At 35.7% G+C, this 24532-nt stretch overlaps 1 protein-coding gene across 1 annotated transcript; it reads left to right on the top strand.

Moving 5' to 3' along the window:
- The first annotated feature begins 5688 nt into the window (after positions 1-5688).
- mtmr9 (myotubularin related protein 9) lies at positions 5689-22792 on the top strand. Its single transcript, XM_007256630.4, has 11 exons — positions 5689-5796; positions 7086-7268; positions 7729-7837; positions 8315-8440; positions 8570-8743; positions 8832-9049; positions 10510-10671; positions 13357-13498; positions 13970-14190; positions 14996-15147; positions 19535-22792. The coding sequence occupies exons 2-11, from the start codon at positions 7087-7089 to the stop codon at positions 19696-19698; spliced, it is 1650 nt and encodes a 549-aa protein (XP_007256692.1). The 5' UTR covers positions 5689-5796; position 7086; the 3' UTR covers positions 19699-22792.
- The last annotated feature ends 1740 nt before the right edge of the window (positions 22793-24532 follow it).

Genomic DNA, 24532 nt, shown 5'->3' with positions numbered 1-24532 from the left:
TTTAAATGTATAAAAATTTGTTGTGAAGCTTAAAAAAGTGTTTTCTGAAAAAATCTAAATTATACATTATAATCTTAAATTACACTCTTGACACAATAGTTTTAGCTATTATAAACCACACAATTACAACAACACTAATAATAATAAAGTTAATAATAATAATAATAATAATAATAATAATAATAATAATAATAATAACAATAACAACAATAACAATAAATATTATTATTATTATTGATATTAATAAACACACATGCTCATAATTATACAATAGCACACAACAATAGCAGCAACAATAAAATAATGTTAAAACTAAATTATTATTATTATTATTATTATTATTATTATTATTATTATTATTATTATATATATATTTTTTTTACATTATTATTATATTTAGTAGTAATAAAAAAAAAATCTAAACCAAAACATACATGACCACCACAGTTAATACTAGCATAATTTGAATAATGCACATACAAAGAACCCTTTCCTAAACTTCAAAGAACCCGTAAGGCATTCAAAGGGTTCTTTGAGTGTTAATGGTTCTATGTAGAACCATTACCTTCACAGAAGAACCTTTGAAGAACCATTTTTTCTAAGAGTGTATGGTTTTATTCTACAAACTGCAGACATACAAATATTGTCATTTAGATCATTTATGTTTTTGAGCTTTCAGACCTCAAATAATGCAAAGAAAACAAGTTCATATTAAAAAAGTTTCAAAGTCCAAAAATCAATATTTGGTGGAATAAGCCTGTTTTTTATCACAGTTTTCATGCATCTTGGCATGTTCTCCTCCACCAGTTTTACACACTGCTTTTGGATAACTGTATGCCACTCCTGGTGCAAAAATTCAAGCAGTTCAGTTTGGTTTGACGGCTTGTGATCATTCATTTTCCTCTTGATTATATTCCAGAGGTTTTTAATTTGGTAAAATTAAAGAAACTCATAATTTTGTAAGTGGTCTCTAATTTTGTTCCAGAGCTGTATGTAAATAAATGTTTAAAAATTTGCCTAATCCAAAAGGTCTAACCCAAACAAAAAAGAGCTCATTTTTTATTTATTGTTGTAATTGTGTCACAATTTTATATATATACTGTACAAAACTATGTGTAATTATATAACTGGCAGCAGTTTCACCATCATATGTTGTTATTTTACAGTGCATCTACAGCAATGTTCTCTATGTGTTTAATTAGTACTATACTGTTCGGATTTCCTTGTAAAACTACAATACATAATTTTTTAGTAATTAACAGATTTACAGCCCATAGATCATAAACAGCATAGACTGTTTCTAAACACAAATAATCCAATCAGCTTATTTATATATATGAATATCTATCTATCTATCTGTCTGTCCGTCCGTCCGTCCGTCCGTCCTTCTATATACACCTTCATGTATGTTTGTGTATATATGTTTATATATCTGTGAAAAACATTGCTAAACATAAGCCGTGATCACAATAATTTATCAGCACTGTTTAAAGATAAGGTTACCATGTATCCCCTAAGCTCTGATTACAAAACAACACATGCTTTGGTTCCCAACACCACAGCTAAAGCATTCCAGTGTTGTCAGTTCCCACTGTCCGCTCTACTTTCACAGCATCATAAATCCTCAACACCTGTGCCCCCAGCAGGGAGGCATTTACCAGGATTAAGACACTGTTACATTAAGACAAATTCCATCTCTTTGGCTGCCAATAGCCTTGGACTATTCTATGATGCTAAATAATTACTGTCCTAAAGTGATATCTTAAGCTTATTTACGGCATATTAATTTTTATTAAATGTATTAAAAGATCCTGCAGACTTACGAGAGAATGGGAAATGTGATTCAATAAATATTTGAGCCCTTCCAACAAATACTATAACTACATGTTAACCATTTCTTTCTTACAAGAGAAATCAGTTATTTTATTAACTACTCCATAATATTTCCTTAAAAGAGCCTAATGAAGCAAGTTTTTTATGTGAAAAATAAGAATTCTTCCAAAAAATGAGAAATGCTCACAACAGTCTGATCCTGTGTAAAGAATGCATACTGTGAGAGGGCTTTATCTCCACTGAGAATGAAGGCGAGCGAGGAAGGTGGAGGAAGATGAGCTCAAAGAGGGGTGTGTGGGAAGAAGAACAAGGAGGATGATGAAGGTGGGAGATGAGAAAGGAGGATGAAGGTTATGTGATGCATGCAAAGAACAAAAGGTTGGTGTGGGACATGATGAGAAATTCATGACTATTGCATCTCAAAAACTTAGGAGAGGGTGACGCAATGATGGAGGCTACTGTAGAACAGACTGTACTGTAAACACATTGGACATTTTTAGCCTCGGCAGCCTAATAGATTGTAAGTCGCTTTGGACAAAAGCATCTGCCAAATGTAATGTAATGTAAGGTAATAAAAAATAACATTTCTAAACTTCTCTTCTTGCCCAATTCATGCCCTCATATGTCTCTTTATGTTCTCCCTTCTTGTTGTTTGTGTACAGAAAACTGTGGCCATGAAGGATACATCAGCTGCATCCTCAAAATCACTAAATGCTGGCTGCGTTTCACAGCTGTATATGAAATCCTTTACTTGGAATAGCTGCAGCCTAGCTTTGGAACAGTTTTTTTTTACTTCTGTGTGAAACGATGAGGCTGAACTCCTGCAGACTGATAAGTAAGTGGATAAGTGTTAATGTATGGAGTTTTGTGTCATTACAAAAAGTGTAAATGTCAAATAGGTTGTTTTTCTCTTTGCAGTTTAATATCCCTTTGGACACTGTATGGACTTAATCACTTTATCAGTGTTTTGCATTGTACATTAAAGCAATGAAACTTTTTTTTTTATCATATGGGTCTTATAAAGGAGCAACGACTGGAAAATGCTTTGGGTAACACTACTTTTTTATATTTGTCCAATATATTATTAACCCTTTATCCATGTTTATTTTAAGCTTGATGTGTGCTGGGAAATGAAAGCTGTGTGCAGAGGTCTGTAAGCTGCCTTCTGCTGCACTGCAGCCAGTTCGCTGAGGAGTGCATTACACGACAGCAGCTTTAGTGAAGCTGGTCAGCCCACTCTGTCAGTGTCAGCTGGAGGCCCTTTTTGTGTTTCAGAGCAAAGGAAATCTCATAGAGATGTTTGATGAGAAGCATTAACCCGGAATAACCGGCATTTCTGGGCCACTGTTGGAGAGTAGAGCCTATCAAAGCGGCTCCAAACGTGGCGAAGCAGCATGTGTGAGATGCAGTGTGTCGCGGCATTGCAGCGAGGCGGATGGCTCATCAAAGCACACTTGCAGTGCTTCATGGCCTTTAAGCTTTTAACAAGCCACCCCTGTCATGCCACAGTAACAACACAAAGACAAGATTATTACAGCACCACATAAAAGTGGTCGCTGCAGACACTTCCAGACTTCCATATAGAGGACTGATATGCCATAAACCTGAGCTGATAGGCTAATGCATGATCTCGTCCTCTCAACGCTCATCTCCACAGACAGACACCTTTGTTTGGTTACAGCCGCTAAAATATCAGCTCTTAGTCAGGAGAATCTGTTTCCCCGCACAAACCCCATACATTTTTAATGAGAGCAAATGGAGCCACGCATTTAGGAGTAGTGTGGGATTCATGGCGCACATGTAACTCAAGATAAATAATGCAGTCTCTACGATTGCAGCCATTTCCCTAGAGGCCCCACATACTCTCATCACCCCACTCAACAGGAGGCCTTTCTACTTTGCAGTATATCTTTCAACAATTACACTCTATAAAAAATAATGAAATAAATGGTTTCATGGCATGGGCATATGGTTCCTGGAAAAGGGCTTTAATTGGTGTAGAATATTTTTACACTATATGGAGATTTTCTAGACCACATTTAAGCATGTTTTAGAGATAAAAATGCTCTACCAACAAAACTCTAATTAGCAAACTTAACAAAAAAAAAACAAGAAGACTGGGAAGTTCCACTTTATTTCAATATCCAGTCATTTCAGTCAGAAAGAAGCTGACCAAGACTTTACATGTTCTGTTCGTTTTTCCAAAGTTGTGCAAATACCAGCTAATTACTGTAACATCCAACAGCTTGAAATCTCTAAAAGTATATTTGACATCTTACTCCCGCCTCTCAAGTGAGTCTTAGGATTCTCCCACAAATTGATTGTGGTTCCCTGGCACCTAACATACACAATCCCAGAAATTGGTACACTGTATATGAACCACTTGCACAGTTTTTGGGAGTGATGGAATGAGCAAATGAGTGAGAGAGGTTACAGAGAGCAACCTGATTGGTCTGATTGGTTTCTTGCTCAGTAGATCTACTCTGGAGTAGCTGAACCATGAAACAGAGAATCGTTCCAGAACAAATCATCCAATCATCCAATTGTAGCTTAAAAATAAATAAATCAGTAAAGGGTCTAATGTTCTTTTGTAGTAAACGATCTCAAATCAAAAAAGTTGAGTTAGAACAGCTAATTAAAATAAAAAAAAATCTGCTTTCCAAACTCGAATAATGCAAAGAGAACAAGTTAATTTTCATTTTAATCAACAATACTAATAGTTTAACCCAATAAGCATTCAGAAATCAATATTTGGTTAAATGATCATGTTTTTTTGATGCTCTCCACCAGTCTTTCCCACTGCTTTTGGGTAACTTTATGCCACTCCTGGCTCAAATATTTAAGCTTTAGCATTGTTTGATGGCTTCTGACCATACATCTTTCCTTTGAAAATTGGTCCAATTTTCAGCTTTGCCCAATACCTGGTCCTCTATTGGTTAGACAAAGTCCTGGAGAGGCGTACAAGCCAGACTGTCCTTGCGTCCACTGTGAAATTTGGTTGAGGATCTGTGATGATCTGTGCGTTGTTCAGCAAGGCTGGAATCAAGTCACATTCAAGGTTCTCCTGCATCCAACAGGACAATGCACCATGCCACACAGCTAGGTCAATTAAGGTGTGGATTAAGGACCAACAGATCAAGACCCTGCCATGTCTAGTCCAATCTCCAGATCTGAACCCCACTGAAAACCTCTGGAATGTAATAAAGAGGAAGCTGAATGGTTAAAAGACATCAAACAAAGCTGAACTGCTTGGATTTTCGCTTCAGAAGAGGCATAAGGTCACCAAAAGCAGTGTGAAAGACTGGTGGAGAGCATGCTAAGACATATAATAGCTGTGATTAAAAATAAGGAATATTCTACCAAATATTGATTTCTGAATTCTTCTTAAAATAAAATGTTAGTATTGTTGTTTCTAAATGAATATGAACTTGTTTTTTTTTGCATTATTTGAGGTTTGAAAGCACTTCACCTTTTTTGTTATTTTGACAAATTTTATGCAAATAAATGCTCAAAATGACAATATTTTTATTTACAATTTAAGAAAAATGTTGTCCATAGTTAATAGAATAAAACAACAATGTTCATTTTACTCAAACATATACCTATAAAGAGTAAAATCAGAGAAACTGATCATTTTAAAGTTTTAAAAACATATTTTGTTGTGGGTTGAGACTGAGCTGTTGTAACCTGTCTTACACATTTAACCTATATCGTACATCTCAAACACACACACACACACACACACACACACGCAAGAAGAACAGGCACGAAGCGTGCCTAGAACAGGGAGTACTGATCTGAATCAGGACGCTGTGTTCACTGAGTTGTGAGTCAGGTGTTCACCGGTTCATCCGGGTCTGTAGGCGGCGGTACTGTCACGAGTCTGCTCGTCGGCCGCCCGCTGTGTGAAGAGCCGAGAGAGAGCAAAACATCAGAGAGAGGGAGAGAGAGGAGCTGCAGCAGGTAAACTACAGTCATTTACTACCGGAGTTTAACTACAGTCTTTACTACAGGAGGGTGACAGCTCGAGCCCCTGAGAGAGCAGTGTTCTCTGGAGTGGGCGCCGGGTTTAGAGTCGCTCCAGACTCGCGTTTATACTGGATACACCAGACCCTGAATCCCAGTTCAACAACAGCTAACCTAACCTAGCCACCACAGCTACCAGCTCCGGAGAGGGGCAGCGAGCTCTGTTAGCGTAGATAAATCAGTGAATTCTCTAACATAGATCTCACTAAACGTTCCACTAAACCTCGCTTCAGTCCAGTTTAAAGCGGCTCTGCTTCATAAACCAGTGAAGGAGGTTCGTTCGTCTGGACTTCGGCTCTAGGGGGTGTTGTAGGGGTGCAGGCCAGGTTAAAGGATTGAGGGTATAAACATCAGATTTCTCATTAAAAACAGGCCACAACAGAATATGTATATATGTGTGTGTGTATTTATAATAATTAGGGCCGTCAACGTTAAAACGTTAAAGCGTTAAAGCGTCAACGCAGGTGATTAATTTGAACCAGTTTTGCGCCATAATCTGTCCCACCCAACGCGTGGATTTTATTTCTGAAGCGGTTGTGGTGATAATGTGATGTCTCTATCTGACCCAGCTATCAAATATAATTATTTTTATTGTGCTAACTGCCCACATTTGGGGTAATATCACGAGACGAGACGAGACACGACACTGGGTTCACAAGAACGAGACGAGACGAGAAAAAAAAATGAAAGAAAACGTAAAAAATGAAAAAGTTTTATTTGACAAAATCATATAACACACACTTAACAGACTGGTTTCTCTCCCATTTTGATTCTATAATTAATAGAAATAAGAATAAAGAAAAAATAAATATAAAAAATAAAAATAAAACTTTTCTAGGTCTTATATAGTGCAAACAATAAGTGCAAACCACAACCAGTCATATTAAGCCTATGGTTTGTGTTTTTTTTCTCCTAAATCTCTTGTAATTTAACTATGCAGTGTTTTTTTAGGCAGTGTTTTTATTATTATTTATTTTAAAATTACTTTACATTTTTCAATATTTGGACATATTGATTGGAATACAAAAATATTAAAATAATCCAAAATAATTTATATATATTTAATTTTATTTAAAGAAATCTCAAAGATACTGAAATGAATACTCAGACAGTTCCACTGCTTCAAAGCTCCACTCCCCAATTTATTATTTTCCAGTTCTTCACTTCTTAACATATAACTTTCACTTGCTTCATGTCTCATCCCAAGTCTTCTTGTTTCTGTCCAGGATGGAGTTCGCCGAGCTGATAAAGACCCCCCGAGTGGACAGTGTTGTTCTTCACCGTCCTTTTCTGCCAACAGTGGAGGGAACTTTGTGTCTCACTGGCCACCACCTCATCCTCTCCTCTCGACAGGACAATACAGAGGAGCTCTGGCTGCTTCATTCCAACATTGATGCCATCGATAAGAGGTTTCCTGTGACATTAGTTTTCTTTTTTTTAGGGCAGTAACTGATTGCGTTTACTCATACTCAGTATGGGAAATTTGGGGGAAAAATGAATTTGTTGCACAAGGGAACATGATTTATTACTGGCTGCAGATGCAGTCCATCAGCCAATACATATTTGCATGTATTTTGTTTATGAAAGGGAATGCTAGGTTAATGTGGCTTACTACTACTGGGCTTGAACTGTCATCACAATAAACCCCTTTGCCTTCAAACATAGCCAATCCCTACCTAGTCCTACAGTATTCAGCAGTGGCACATCTTTGCCTTTATATTGTGAAGAGTTAGTTGGCAGAATGTGATATAAAAATGGTGTTGTAAATTAATAAATGATTTAATCCTAGACATATGTGCCTAACGCTGTTAAAATTAGAGATGGTCAAGAAAGAAAGAATACATTGCATGTAAAAATCCTCTGTTTTAGGTTTGTTGGCTCTCTAGGCACAATTATTGTGAAATGCAAGGACCTGCGAATTATTCAGCTGGACATCCCTGGCATGGAAGAGTGCCTTAACATTGCCAGCTCCATTGAGGTGGGTTTAAATATTTACTTAGAATAACTGTAGTCAGACTTGTCATTATTAATCACTGAGACAGTTTAATCATTGATTTGGTCTGAGACCCTGACCTTCTTTTGGTGTGTGCCTGTAGAGTTTATGCTTACACAAGTTGAACAGGCTGGTGTTTTTATCACGGGGTGTCATAAAAAAAAAAAAAAACTACATGGCCATAAAACAGAAATATATTTCCTTATGTTTACATTGAAAGTCAGTGTATCAGTGTATGTGAACAAATTACAGACCTGACAGCTTTTTGATAGGGTATATAATTTTCTTATAAAATTTATTTTTCAGGTGGTCACTGAATTAATCATTAAGTAACTGGTACAAAATACAATGATTACTAATGTACATATTAGATACAATTTTAGCAAATACATTGTGAAAAATATTGTTGTTTGATAAAAGGATTGGTATTACTGGTCTTACATCCAGTCTCCCCTTCTTTAGGCATTGTCCACGCTTGACTCTCTCTCCCTGATGTACCCTTTCTTCTACCGCCCTATGTTTGAGGTCATTGAGGATGGTTGGAACTTGTTCTCACCAGCGGAGGCCTTTAAAGACCTGGAATCAATGGTAGAGTTTTATTGTTTGTGAGGACAGTATGGATATGCTTTACTATTCAAAACTTGTTAATCTCTGTTTGAAAAAAGCAACACAGAATAATAAGCCTAAATGTACTTTTTCCCTGTTTCCTGCTGACAGACAGATGAGTGGAGACTTAGTGAAATTAATAAAGACTTTGCCGTTTGTCCCTCCTACCCATCACTGGTGACTGTGCCCAAGGACATAGATGATGACACTCTTTGCAAAGCTGCTGCATTTCGCCATGGAGGACGCTTCCCTGTGCTCAGCTACTACCACAAAAAGAACGGCATGGTCAGTTAGGAACTTTAACCATTGGTTGTTTTGTTTAAGGTCGAATCAAAAACGAATGGATGTAAAATATCTCCTTCCTTGTTTTTAGGTGATGATGCGAGCAGGGCAGCCGCTTACAGGAACCAACGGCCGCCGCTGTAAAGAGGATGAGAAACTAATCAACGCTACACTCCGTCCAGGAAAGCGTGGGTACATCATCGACACCCGCACCATTGCAGTAGCACAGCAGGCTAAAGCTCGTGGAGGCGGGTTTGAACAGGAGGCCAATTATCCACAGTGGAGGAGAATCCACAAAGCTATTGAGAGGTGAGGGAACGCTGTTTACGAGAAGGATAGTAAGTATATAAGAGGAATGAATGTAGTTTCAGCTGATATGAATCGTACTTGCATTTTTTTTGACAGAACACTTGAAGAAGAACTAGAAGTGTTTGATCATTGTGATTCATGTAATTTAAAAATGGCCGTAATAAAACATGGCTACAATAAATACAGCTCTGAAAGAAATCGAGAGACCACTTCAGTTTCTAAATCAGTTTCTCTGATTTTACTATTTATATGAATATATTATATATATATTATCCTTTAGAGAATTTATGTGCAGAGAAATGGCTGAAATAAAAAAAACTTCAAATAATGCAAAGAAAACATTCAGTTCATATTTATAAAGTTTTATAAATAGTTCAGAAATCAATATTTGGTGTAATAACCCTGGTTTTTAATCACAGCATAATTTGATCTTGGCATGTTCTCCTCCACCAGTCTTACACTCTGCTTTTGGATAACTTTGTGCCACTCCTGGTGCAAAAATTCAAGCAGTTTAGCTTGATTTGATGGCTTGTGATCATCCATCTTCCTCTTGATTGTATTCCAGAGGTTTTCAATTTGGTAAAATCAAAGAAACTCAACATTTTTAAGTGGTCTCTTATTTTTTTCCAGAGCTGTATGCTATTTAGACAAAAGTATTGGGACACCTGCACATTTGTTGTTTTCTTTTAAAAAAGTGTTTATCCTATTTTTGTTGGAAAAATAGTCTTTACTGTCCAGGAGATTTTGGAGCATTGCTGTGAGGATTTGATTTCATTCAGAAACAAGAGCATTCATAAGGTCAGGATGTTGGAAGATCACCATCACACCTTATGCCCAGCTCCCCAACTCTAAAGTATATGTGCAAATGTGGATAGAGCACTAGCAGTTCAGAGAACACAGTTTCACTGCTCCACAGCTCAATACTGAGGCCTTTATTCCATTTATCTTTATCTGCTCCAATGAGTCTTATTCTGTTAGCTGTACTTTTACATGGACTATATAAGCTGTGTGTGCGCATTTGCACAACTTTGTCAGTGATGAGAACTTAAAGTAGCTGAAAACATTCAATATACGGGGTGTCCACAAACATTTGGCCATATAGTGTACTGTGGATGTATGCATGATCATGGAGTCAAACCAGTTGTGGAATACTAGTCAGGTGTAATTATCTGACTGTGTTCATTTAACTTATTTAATTTTAGTTTATACTTAGTCAGATGATTGTTTTTCTGTCCAAAACTATTTTGTTTAATAGAATGTAATGAAAAATAAAATAGTAAAAATGCCAAACTTAATATAGTATAGAAAATGGGAAGAAATAAACGTGAAGTGTAAAAGTCAAAATATATGTTTTATTATTTTTTTTGTAGCATTTTTGTTTGCACATTCATTATGAAATCTTGTCAAACTGTGAAGACCAACAGACCGTTTCTAATATCAAAATTTTACACCTCTCGCAGGTCCAATATTCTACAGGAGAGCCTGATTAAGCTGGTGGAGGCCTGTAATGATCAGTCTAACAGCATGGATCGCTGGCTTAGCAAACTGGAAGCATCCAACTGGCAGAGCCATGTGAAAGAGATCCTCACCACAGCCTGTCTGGCGGCTCAGTGCATTGACAGGTCGGTGCTTGGCAACCTTTTATTCTTTGTCTTATTCTCTCTCTCATTCTTTTTCACTCTCTTCTTTCTTCCCTCTCTTTGTTTCAGGACCTATATCACCTCTAGACAGTCTAGACATTTATGACCTTAAAGACATTCAGTACAGACATTCAGAACAATTCTCTATAGCACAGTTAGATCCATAATCAAAATATCACGAATAATGCTAATTAAACAATATAACTCATAAGCACTTTTTAGAACATCACGAAAAGAACATGTAGAACTAATGTCAATAATAAAATAAATGGGTAAAAATATCCAGTACAAGATAAGGATTCAAGTTTGATAAAAAGAAAGAAATATAGTCCAGAGATTAAGTATGAGAAAGAAGATAGAGGTTTTCAGCTGTTTTTAAAGGACAAATGGTACAGAAGCCGAGCTGTAAAGTGATAGTGTTACAAATGTTCCAATTTTTTTTTCTTGAAATATTCATGCAACACTTAAAAAAAAAAAAAAAAAAAAAAAAAAAAAAAAAACTTTTTTGACATGAATTCTATAGGCCATATGGTACAAATTATAATTGTCCAAAATATATATATGTCCAAAAGAGGCAACTTCACAGAAGTGTAAATATATATATATCCCAAATATAATTATATATAATAATTATAATGTTGAAAAATATTGTCATTTAGAGCATTTATTTGCAAAAATGAGAAATGGCTGAAATAAAAAAAAAAAGATGCAGAGATTTCAGACCACAAATAATATAAAGAAAACAGTTCATATTCATAAAGTTTTAAGAGTTCAGAAATCAATATTTGGTGGAATAACCCTGGTTTTTAATCACAGCATAATTTAATCTTGGCATGTTCTTCTCCACCAGCCTTATACATTGCTTTTGGATAACTTTATGCCACTCCTGATGCAAAAAGTGAAGCAGTTCAGCTTGGTTTGATGTCTTGTGATCATCCATCTTCCTCTTGATTATATTCTAGAGGTTTGCAATTTGGTAAAATCAAAGAAACTCAACATTTTTAAGTGGTTTTAATTTTTGCTAGAGCTGTAAGTATTCCAAGTCAATGTGAAGAATGCATTAGGAAATTTAGACAAATGCTTTGTTTAAATTATGAAGTATACTTAATATTGACAAACAAAAGCAAAATTTAAAAAACAAATGATGAGCAATGGGCAATCATGTTTCAGTCTTAATCTTACACACATCCATGTCAGTCTCAAGTTACACACATGTATGGTCTGGAGTCACTGTCAAACCTTAAGACTAATTTCAGAAGATGCGTGTTACTAGTTTATGACTGTGTTAATTACTGTTTTCTCACTGGTAGTTCTATTCTAAGCTAATTACTAAGTCTGTTATTGCCTTGTTTCATGCTGCATTTGTTGCAAAGTGATAATTGCTGGCTGTTGTCTAGCCTGCAATCATCATTAAGTTCATGGAACCCTGGTGCTGCTGTTCTCCATGCTGCTTTTGGCACACAGCTCATTACTGTGCTTTATGCTGCTGGGTCTTTGAATGTGGACTCATTTCTGTTCTTTTGTCATGGATTCTTAGCTAATTTAGCTTGTCTCTTGTGCATTTTAACATTTGTATATTTTCATAACCTTTTCACAGTAGAGCTAGAGGCTGTTTTGCTCAGTGAGAAAAGTAATGTCTTTTCTTAAACTTGGAGATATTACTAGTTCAACAGTCTCTACTTTGACTGTTGGATTCTCCACTATCATAAGAATGAGCTCTAATGAGCTTTTATTGAATTTGGGTTTTATAAAATACATATGCATACAGTACCAGTCAATATTTTTATTTTTTCCCCCTACAATCTAAATGAATACTGAAGTCATGCAGACTATGAAGAAACACATAAGGAATCATGTAGTAACTTAAAAGTGTTAAACTAACCAAAATACTCTCTTATCTGGGGTGCTGTTAACTTGTGGTTTCTGAGGCTGGTTCCTGTGCAGCAGAGGAGACTCTTGGGCTTCCTTTCCTGGGGTGGTCCTGATGAGAGCCAGTTTCATCATAACATTTGATGATTATTGTGACTGCACTTGGGATACTTTTAAAGTCCTTGAAATGTTTTTGATTGACTGTCCTTCATTTTTAAAATATTTTTTTCTTTACTTAGTTGAGTAGTTTAACCCATAATATGGATTAGAACATTACTCAAATAGAGTTATTCACTGTAGACCAACTCTACCTATTCACAACTTCACAACTGATGCTCTCAAACACATTAAGAGGGCAAGAGTAATTAATTAAAATCAAAACTTGCCTACTTTGAAGAATCTAAAATGATAAAATCATTCTGGTTTGTTTTACACTTTTAAGTTTACTAAATAATTTCATTTTTTCTTTATAGTTTGGCTTTAGCATTAATCTGCAGTACAGAACAAAATGAAAAAAAAAAAAAACAACAACACTGAATTTAGGGTGTGTCCTTACCTTTGTCTGGTGCCTGTAGATAAACCTTTTTAAATTAGCTTTTTTAGTTTGTTAAGCTCTTTCTTGAGTCTTTGTTTAGCTTTTCCTTACAGACTTATTTGACTTTGTTGTTTGCATGTTGGTCAATTAAACTATATTAGTGAGCTACAAATAATTCTGATTCACAGAAATGATAAACATAGAAACTGCGTACTTTTAGTTGGTGACTGGTTTTGTTTGTCCCCATGGCTGTGTGTCCTCAGAGAGGGTGCGTCAGTGCTGGTCCATGGGACAGAGGGCACTGACTCCACACTGCAGGTGACCTCTCTGGCCCAGATCATCCTGGAGCCTGTCTGCAGGACTATCCGTGGATTCCAGGCCCTGGTGGAGCGTGAGTGGCTGCAGGTGAGGAAAACTGATGGGTCAATAAACAAAACTGATGTAGAGCTACATTAAAACAACACAACTGAGGAAAATAGAGCTGAAACCTAGATAAAGTATTAATCTTAAACGTACCCATTAAAAGTGTGCATTTTACTGCGATTTTTTAAAATATTCTTTTAATGGAAGTGAAGTTAAGTTCAGAGTCAATTTGGAGTATTTCTATTGATTTTCTATTGGGCATATTCAGATTATGCCAGAATAATTTAATGAAATGCATGTTTCTTGTATGACAGCAACATTTACATTTTTTTTTATCTGTGTACTTTTCTATAGCTTGTGTATAGCTTACATGTGTAATGAAAAATGGCTTTTATTGTTTTAAAAATGCTGATTACTAGATTTAGAGCATCAAGAATGTTTAAAAAGAGTTGTAAATTCAGCTTATTTGTTTTTGAGATGTAACACTGAGTGACCTCTCACTGTTGACTGCAGGCTGGCCACCCATTCCAGCAGCGCTGTGCCCAGTCCGCTTATTCCAACGGAAAGCCACGGAGTGAGGCGCCAGTGTTCCTGCTCTTCCTGGACTGCGTGTGGCAGATACTGCGCCAGTTCCCCTGCTCCTTCGAGTTCAATGAGCACTTCCTGGTCACGCTTTTTGAACACGCGTACGCTTCTCAGTTTGGAACATTTCTGGGAAACAGCGCCGCTGAGAGGTCAGTGTCTCTCTCCTTCTCTCTCTCCCTCTCTCTCTCTCTCTCTCTCTCACACATACACATCTGAATTCCTGCTCCTGTTCGGTCTCAAATGTGACACATCCTGTTTCCTATTATTTTTTCCTTTTTACTTCTGCACTACATGTACCCACAGAATCGAATACTTTTGACTACTATCTTTTTTTTTTCTTTGGCTAGTGATAGTACCTCCTATTAGGGCAGGGTTTTTAATCTTTTCGGATCTGCACCCCTTTTTATTTACTATCGTAAACACACTCACACTGACTACAGTAAACCTTGCCTAATAGTCATTAAAATACTCTAGACAAACTAAAATGTATGGCTGTAATGGCTTGCACACCATACATGTGCACATACATGATAACTGGTTTTGATATAGGTGAATTCAGAAAATTACTTAATAGAGCCAAGTAGAAGCGAAAGGATGCTTTTTTAAGCTGACAAATACATCAAGTCAGTAAGTAGATCAGGATTTGACACATTTTATTAATGAAGTTTCTGTTTCAACATTGCTTAAAGAATTTTTTTTTTTATTAAATTAATGTTAGGCCTATTATCAGTTTTGATCATAGGTTGATATTGTTTGTACATGTCTGCACTGGTGTTTTAAAGATCGTGTGGTAATAAAAATGTGCATTGATGGTATGAAAAGTCATGGAAAAGTCATGGAAATGTATAGTTTAAAAAGTGTATGAACCCTGATTATGAAAGCTTTAATTACAGTAAGTGAAGCACTTATTGGTGTAATAATATGTATTGTGTACAATTTGTTTTGGTGGACCAGGGTGAAGCTGAAGCTTTCTCGGAAGACGGTGTCCCTATGGTCGTGGGTGAACAGGCCTCAGGAGCTGGAACGCTTTGTTAACCCGCTCTATGAGCCCAACAGCCTGGTGATCTGGCCTTCTGTAGCACCACAGAGTCTGCTGCTGTGGGAGGGTGAGAAACATACTCATCTACTCTTAACACCTAACCCACATAGTCCTGCTGTCTCGCACTGCACCTACATCTTCACATCTGACAGATCCTGTGATCTGTAAACTGTAATTTAATATTAAAAGAGACATATTATAACTCCTTTTTGAGTTAGAATAGGTTTAGGGTATATACAAAACATGTTGATTAAGTTCTTTGCACAAAATAACTCTTACATAAAGAGATCTCACTAGCTCTATTCTTGCTCTTTCAGAACAAGACATTTAAGGGTTCACTACATGTTAGTTTTAGCTTGTGCTAAATGGTAAAATATGAACAAGCTAGTTCATGCTTTCTGCAATAGAAACACAAAAAATACTTACATCTCCCTCTTTTGCTGAATTGCCACAGACAATAAGTAGGCTACAGATCCCTCCTTCAGAAGAAGTCTTCTGGCTAATTCTGCTGTGTACCGTTCGAGGTTCTCAACCATCAGACCAAAATGGCAAATTCTACTGATCTAGTGGCGCTGATGGTTGACGTGTGTTTCCAGGGTGATTCTAAGCAGGTTTCTTAATTGTGACAAAAAAGATAAGGAAGCCACTCAAACAGCTCATAGAAGCATATGATTCCTGACACCAATGCTTGGAGTGTTTATTGGGGCATTTGATACCAATTTATAAATACAAAAGCGAATTTGTAAAGTATATCCCCTTATTTAAAACTATTAAAAGTTTATAGGTAAAAGAAAGTAGATGCAATTTTTGTTGTGGTGGAAACATGCTGTGAAATTTTACAATTCTTTGCCTTTTGTACTCTGTAAACTGAAGCTAGACACTTAATATCTCTCAAATTTCCACTCTTTTCTTTTTCTCTACTCTCTGTCCACTTTTGCTCTCTTCCACGTGGCTGGGGAAGCTATAGTTTGCTGTTCTTTGTGGACATAAACAGACTAGGATACTCCTAAACAAACAGCTCCATAAAGTCTGTAAAGAACTCCCCACCATTCCTCAACCTCTTTATCTCTGCTTCTGCATATATTTTTTTTAACCTACGAATTATTATAGTCAGCATGTTGCTCTGATTGAAAAGTTCATGATGCCCCTGTATATATATATCTATATATATATTTTTTTTTTTTGCTGCTTATTTTGATCCAGAAGTGAATCAAGATTGTTAATAGGTAATACAGTTAATAGGTAAATATTACATTATTTTGCACTTTGGTTAAAATTAATTTTACAAGGAATATTTTTTTACATCGTTTTAAGCATTGTTTTTACATCAGTCCATAATAAATGGATCAGTAGAAATCCTTCAAAATGTCTTGGAGTAAAATATCCATACAATTTATATTCATAATATTCATTGATTGATTGTTTTTTTCCTTCTCATGCTAGATTATTATTTTGGATAAGATTTTTACACACTTTTTTGCAATATTGACCTACATTATCTGGCTGTGTTATCTATGAAACACATTGAATCTGATTTCAAGCAATATACGTTTAAACTTGATGAAGGGGGTTGTAGTTTAAACAACTGAATCAGTGAAATTTTTTACAGTTTTAATTTTAGAACTTTCTCTTGTAAAACAAATAGCTAGATTGTATAAACACTTTTTGGTTTGATTTGAGTATAACTTATTTTGCCTCTTCTCAAAATCATAATCACTTTTGGTGGATTATCAGTAATGTGTATTAGAACTGGGTAAAATCTAAACCTAAACTAAAAACTAAGCTGCTTTTATGTAGATGTTGGTAAAATTAGGATTTAGTCACCACACAGCTAGGGGAATGCTAGTGAAATCTGTACATGAAAAAGAACTCTGTAAAACTGTTAAGAAAGGGTGTGTTATCTTATTTAACCATTAGGGGGCAGCAGTGTATTTTTTTGGAGTGCACTTGCAGTACAATGAGATTCCATGCAGTAGATTGTGCCATGCAGTTGCTCCCCTGTGTAGACAGAGCTCTGGAATGCTGTAAAAATACAGTACAAGGGGCAAAAAAGATGTATACTGACTTCAATCACATAAATATATTTTACAAAAAAAGCATTTGGGTGAATGCTTTAAGGCAGGATTTCACTTCATGAAGGTTTCTTGTTTCACAGCTGCCTGCTAAATGCTTTTGTGTCTGTGTGTGTATTTTGTTTGAAAGTCATTGGTTGAAATAGAATGTAAACTAGCAGCATTCCCATAGGTGTTACAGGCCTCTCCTCTTTGTGAATATGGTATTTGTTGGTTTCAACACGGTTAGTAATGAAAGTTCCTTAAGTTTGTTTATATAAGTTACAAGTACCCCTAGATTTGCTAGAATTATTTTGTATCTAAAGCCAAGCAGCACTGCAGTATCCATTGTGTAGAATGGAGAATAATCTAGTTGCAGTGTTTAGTAATTTTTTTTTAAATATTTTAAATAGACAGCAGTGTTTAAGCAGATGCAGAATAAAACTGTGGGAAGAGCAGTGAAGAGTTTAAGAGTGACTGCAGTATAGTATTAAGAATACAGCACAGGTTTTGACATGTAGCTTTGGCTCAGCCGTTGTGCTCCTCAAACCACAAACCTTTCCTGGCCTTGTGGAGCAAGCCTTGTGGATTGTGATATACCTTGTGGATTCAAGGTATATCAAGTGATTTTTTTTGTTTGTTTGTGTAGTGATAAGCTATGAATTCATTTATGGACTGAATTAAGCTCACAGATTAATTTCTGTATTACTTTTGATTTCTTGGCACAACTTAAATGTCAGTTCCTCCCTGTGCTCTATTCTCTTAAAGAAGGTCTGTGTATCAGGTGCTCTTCAGTGGTCACTGGCTTTAAGGGGTATTTGGATGGTGACGGGGGGAGTTTGCAATCCAATGGCAGATGAGTTTGAACCTGGAACTTACATTCCCCACCTACTCTAAGCATTGGGAAAGTGTGTTCAGTGACTGAGCATTCCTCACGACACTCTAAATAGAACACACGTGTCTCTTTGAGTCAGAGAGGTGCATGGGCCTAAACATTGTGTTTTTGCGAAACAAAAATGGGGTTATTTGTACTGGGCACTTTAAAGAACACTTTGAACTCTGTTCACATTACAAGTCTCTTTATTCTATTCAGATTTTTTTTTAGATCAGATTTGGCTATCGTGGTGGTTTAACATTGATTATTTGAATTTGATTTGAAAGGGTTTATTTGGTACATCCACTCAAGCCTAAAAATCAGATCTGTGTCACATTAAGGCAAACAAATCTGATTTCATTCAGTTCAGCTTAGTAATGTGAACATATCCATGGTGTTTTCTGTTCTTGAAGAACAGGAAGGTAATATGATCCGTTTTTTTCTTTATGTCAATGGAAACAGTGGTGTAATGAGAGAGCAACTGGTAATGCCAATCATTCAGTGCATTTCTCCTCTTACTACAAGGGCATGACCAGTTTTACAGGACACTAACGAGACCCTAGTGACCGTGAGACCTACTGGTCCTGTGCTTTTTATGTGTTATTTGATTTATTATGTCCTAGTAGCTCACATTCAACATTCAGTAAATGTGTCTATTTGTAACAATCTGTAATAAAAAATTGGTAATATGCAGGTTTTTGGGTGTTTGTATTCCAAATTTTAATATCTCTAAAATACAAATTTTGAGATTAACAAAACAATTTTTAATTCCCTAAAATTCCTTGTCCCTTGTAAGGGCTACAGGTGTAGATGATACAAACCCCTTGTTTTCTGCAGTAAAATAAGGTATATTTACATTCTGAAAACTTTGAGGGCTTTGAAATCTCCTTCAGGACACTTGGAGAAGCTGCCTGTTTACTCTCTACTCCATTTAATAATTCCAGATCAGTAACAGAAATTAACACAAATTCTGCATGTTTGGGAAAAAAAAAAAAAAAAAAACGTAAAAACTAGACAAACATAATTAAACTAAAGGTTTGGAGGACTGTTTGATTTGTATTCAGAAAAATATTGATTTTAAAATGAAGTTTAGGAAAGTGCCAATTGATTAATTTTCTATTACAATTACAAATATGCTTTTCAGTAATGTTACGTATTAAAATTTCTTTTGTGTAATGCCTAAATAGAAATCCTGAGGATTTAGTGGTGTAATGTCAGACAAAAACCCTGAAATCCTGGCCTGTTAAGGGGTTTTTAACTTTTTAATTTATTTTATTTCCCTGGTCATTAATTGTTATTTTTGTTTTGTTATAAAATGTTTACAATGTATTAACAGCAGCTGGTCTTTTTAAATAGTAAAAAATAAACAAAAATTACACTCAACAAAATGTATACTTTAATCTTATAAATTTGTGGCATTACACATCTCAAAAGCCATACAGAATACAGAACTGATTTATGTGAGCATTTAATTTAAATAACAAACCTTTTATAAATTACTGGTAGTTGATTTGTCTTTGTCTTCATAGGTGTGTTTTTACGTTGGAATCGCTCTACCAAGTGTCTGGATGAGGCTTATGAAGAAATGGTGCACATTATCGAATACAACAAGGAGCTACAGAATAAAGTGAACAGCCTGAGCAGACAGCTTGCTCAGCTGGAGACGGAAGACAGTCCTCTACAGTCTCCATAAGTCGAGTAGTGCAATCTTTCAGAGAAATTTCAACAAAGCGGTTCTCTTTGGAGTTCCTCTTCAGCACTACTGAGATTACTCTGTCCAGTACATGTATGTACACACAAACAAACAAACAAACAAACACACACACACACAGACACCCTACATTCTTTAAGGTTTACTACTGCTGTCTATAAATCTAACTATATTCATGTGTTTCTCAGCTGCTATACAGTTCAGCTTTAGCTATATACAGTCTTATCTGTTATTCTTGGCCTTCACTTTGCTCAGACTAACCAATTAGCTTTAGAAATGTGCTATGATGCTATGACTGACTGATTCACACACAAACACACACACACACACACACACACTATACTAACACTATCAAATGTATTCTTGCCTCTTTAATTGCTTTCCAACACTGTTATTGCTAACAGAAAACTGGCTTGAGTGTAGCCACTACTTGCTTAATATTTTTAGTGGGTGGTGGTTGATTTTCGTTTCTCAGAAACAAGGAGTCACTGACAGTAAATGATTGCTTCATTCACTGAAACTGTTGCAAATACTTTGTTGACTTACAGTAGTGAATGACTTTACCATGAAAGGTCTTTTAAATAGGTAAAAGTGGGTATTGTTTTGTGTGACCACGATAAGGATGCCTGTTGGTTTCACAGGCTTTGGTTTAAAAGCAGCATGGTATTAAACACAAGAAATGTAATGATTTAAGAAATGCCAATATACATTCAGGTCCATGAGTCTTTAGGCAGTGACACATTTTCTCATTTTGTCTATGTACAACCCAGCAATGGATTTGAAATGAAGCAGTAAAGGTTAGGCTTTTGTCATCTTTTTAGAAAAGTACTATATTGTTGACTCAAAGGGACCAGATTTCTAAAAAGAACAGATAAATTGACAAGCTCAGCAGTACCAAGTGGACCACTGAAGATACCTTAAGTAACGATAATCCCAGAAAAAAAATGACATCAGTGATCTTTAAATCAAACCAGTTGATCATCTTTTTTTTTACCTAATTAAGACAAAACTGAAGACATATACAGCATATACACATATACACAGCATATACAGAAAAAGACATTACCTGATAGAATGTAATTGCAACAGAGCATTAAAAATGCTTCTTAATATTTATAATAATTAGTTTATACTATGTATGTTTGTCCAATGTTAAGCCTATGCTGTGCTATTAAAAATATAAATGGTTAATAAAAATACTTTGTTACATTTGTCAAAGTAAATTAAAGTCTTCACTTTAATCACATCTTGACTGCTTCATTTAAAAACCACTGAGGTGGAGAAACATGACAATGAAACAAAAAATGGTTAACTGTCCAAATACTTCTACATTTCACTATTACATTTCTTCCTTACTATTCACATTTTTTCATTCACAACCACCCTACTTGCTTATGCTGACTTCAGTTTGAGAATACTTCAGTTTGAGTGTGCTTTATCCTCTGCTCACATGTACATCACACATCAGTTTAAAGTGCCAGTTGATAAAATGCACCTTTTACAATATAGCACCAATAATATTTGTTTTATATGTACATTTGTCATTCCTCTCGATCTTTATGTAGGACGTGTCCTTTCAGTACGTTATGAGGTTTTGCTTGGTGTTATGATGAAGTGTCATACCTCATTCTGGAGTTAGCTAAACCCACAATAGGATGATTACAGTATGTGCTGTGTACACGATGCCAGAATGCACTCTTTTTCTCTGTGTCCCCAAGAGCAGAATGGGATTATAAAAACTGCACTGTAATGCTGAGGAGAGTAATATTGATTTACATTGATCTCATAAATGGTATATTTCCCAGCCTTTCTTTCAAGCTATATCTTATAGTTAGGAACAGAGTTACATGTCCATCTGTAGAAGAATAAAGAAAGCTCTTTGTCAGTGAAGATCGTAAAACAGCCTAAAAGCCTGAACATCAGAATTATTTCTGGTGTTTTAAGCCGCATTCTTGCCAAATGTGCATATAAAAGCCTTATATTCATATATTAAGGGTGTTAAACTGACTGGTGATGGTTTTAGTCACTTTTCCCAAATGTTATTGTAGCCACAGTCATTGTTCTCACCGATGGTTGTAGTTGAACAAAATGGAAATAGAATAGTTGGGCAGTATCCACTTTTTTTTATACATTCCAACTGTCGCAACAACGCAAATCACTGGACTTCCTCTTCTATAAAATGTAAATAGGAAGATTATTGTTTTAGGACACGGATTTGTTGAATATAGAATTATAATTATTAATTCCCTCAATTACACTACTAAATCAAGACGCCATAAAAAATTCCTGAGACTAGGCTACCAGATTTCTGAGCTCCACAATTCAAATTAAACAGATTATCAGATCAAATTGGTTACATTCTGGATACGTTTTAATAATATATTAAAATATATAGAAATTATAGAATTGCCTCATTTTTGCACTTGATCAAGTTGGAGTTTTTACAAAATATGAAAGCATTTGTTGTGATGTACTGTATGTGTGCACTGTTTTCTTAGAAAATACTTTATTTCAAATAGTAGAGGCAGTCCTACAGGCACTCTTGGCAGACATGCCAATGTCATTTTGAATGTGGGTGTACATGTCTGCTTAGTGTAATTAGAAAAAATGAAATCATTTTTTTTGTACCTTATTTCATTGTTGTTTTTTTTATATTACTCACTCACCAAGCCCCTTATAAAGAACACTACAATACTACTGCTGAGAGACTACAAAAAATACTCTACTAACACTAAGCTGTGGCATTCAAGCAACAAAAACATTTCCCACCTCATTTACTCTTCCTCCACCAGCCTGGACCGTTGAAAAAAAATCCTCCATCTTCAATATTACAAAGATCCTGTTTTCTCCCCATTCTGATTATAATGAACATTTTATGCATTTCACTGCTGCCACATGGTTGGCTTGATAGATAATTGCATGAATGAGTAGGTTATAGGTACAATTCTTAATAAAGTGCTTGGTGAGTGCATGTTTTTGTATGTTCTGTTTATGTGGGCATTAAAACTATATGATTGAAAAGTTTATGTACACTTAACTGTAACAATCCGTTAATAAAGGCATGTTACAACAACAATATTGACATTTTATCTAAGTTCATACACATTTACAGTTCACACAGTGCTCTGACCAGAATTTGTTTAAAAACTCTAGTTATTGACTGGGTTGTGACACTTGTTTGCACATGTGAGGTAAAACCATGGCCAAAAAGAATACATTACTGAATAGTGAGACTGAATACTAAATCCAGGATGTAGAAGTGTTGTTCACTATATGAGTGCACTGACTATTGTGTATTTTTTAGCTTCCTCTTTTACATAAGGAAAGGCTTTGAGATTTTCCAGGGGGGGGAGGGGATCAAGCAGTACGAGGAACCATTTAGGGCAGTGCCTTTCAGCACGTTTCACTTGGTCTGATGCCCTATCTCCCACGTGCTCCTCTCTCTAGCACAAGTTTATCTCATCACAGTGTATGACTATCCAGCCATGTACTTCAGATCACACAGCTAAAGCTTTTTTAACAACTTATTTTAAGTCTCTTAATCTATGTTAAATATTACTGTAATGTAGCCCAAAACTATAAAATAACAATAAAAAAATATTTAGATTTTCTAGTAGAAGGAATACTTTTCTGCTACCAAGTAATTTTGCAATATGAGAATACTGCAAACAACCCCCCCTCATATACTGTGGCACATATTACGTGTGTTGGCGTCAGGGAGAATGAACCAATAGTAACCTGTTGTAGGAGTCCCATGTGGCTAAATGTGTGTCACTTTGAGTGAGACATTAACCAGTTTGTTTCTTTGGGAGGTCATTACCAGTAAGAGGTCATTGCCTGGAAGCTTCATTTATCCAAAAAAAAACTGGCCTCTGTCACAAATCCAACAGATAGTGACGTTATACTTTATAACAATAGTTTTTACTAGATGGTTTGTGACATTTTTCTACATATAAAAGCCACATGACCCTTATGCCTATATTCCTCTTTTAAAGATTTTTCATGTTATTTTTGAAGAGGCAGATCCAACTGTGGTGTCATTTTACAACATTTCAGTTCCTCTTCACCTTCACTGTTTTTATGGTAAACGTCAAATCATGTAGGATGTTTAAGGTACTTTTACTTAGTCACATTTTCAAAACAGTATAGGGGAAACACTCCTTTTCTTCTAAGATTTAATATTCTATCTATCTTTAATAATGTATGTTTGTCTGTCTTTGCACTGTTTGCGCTATATATAAGGATGTTACTACATACTCTTACATATACTGCAGATAAACTATACTGCACTATACTGTGTAAAGAGTAACACCCTGCTAGTTATACTAGTTGTATATAAAGTAATTTTATTGTGTGTGCTGATCGGCCATGACATTTAAAAACACTCAAATGTGAAGTGACTAATATTCATTATTTGGTTACAATGGCACCTGTCAAGCGGCGTACATAGTACATAGTGTTTTCTTGTGCTGGGAGCAGGAAATATGGCCAATCATAAGAGTCTGAGTGACTGATGCGACAGTGGAATGGCTAGATGACTACATCAGAGCATTTTCAAAACATCCGGTTGGCATTGTGGGGTGTTAACACTATGCAAGTTGTTACTACCTGTGAAAGTGTTAATGGGGGGGGGGCATTAATACGATCCACAAAACCCTCTTCTTACAGCTTACAGGACTTATACAATATGCTGCCAGTGTCTTGATGCCTGATACTACAGCTTACTGTTAGAGCTGTTTTGGAGGCATGATGGGGGCTTACACAATATTTAGTCAGCTGACGTTAATGGTGATCAGTGTACACTTGTGCCTAAATG

The sequence above is a fragment of the Astyanax mexicanus genome, chromosome 1, assembly GCF_023375975.1.
Source record: "Astyanax mexicanus isolate ESR-SI-001 chromosome 1, AstMex3_surface, whole genome shotgun sequence".
In the NCBI taxonomy this organism is placed as follows: domain Eukaryota; kingdom Metazoa; phylum Chordata; class Actinopteri; order Characiformes; family Acestrorhamphidae; genus Astyanax; species Astyanax mexicanus.
The sequence above is the reverse complement of the archived record's forward strand: the minus strand, read 5'-3'. Positions and strand labels throughout refer to the sequence as shown.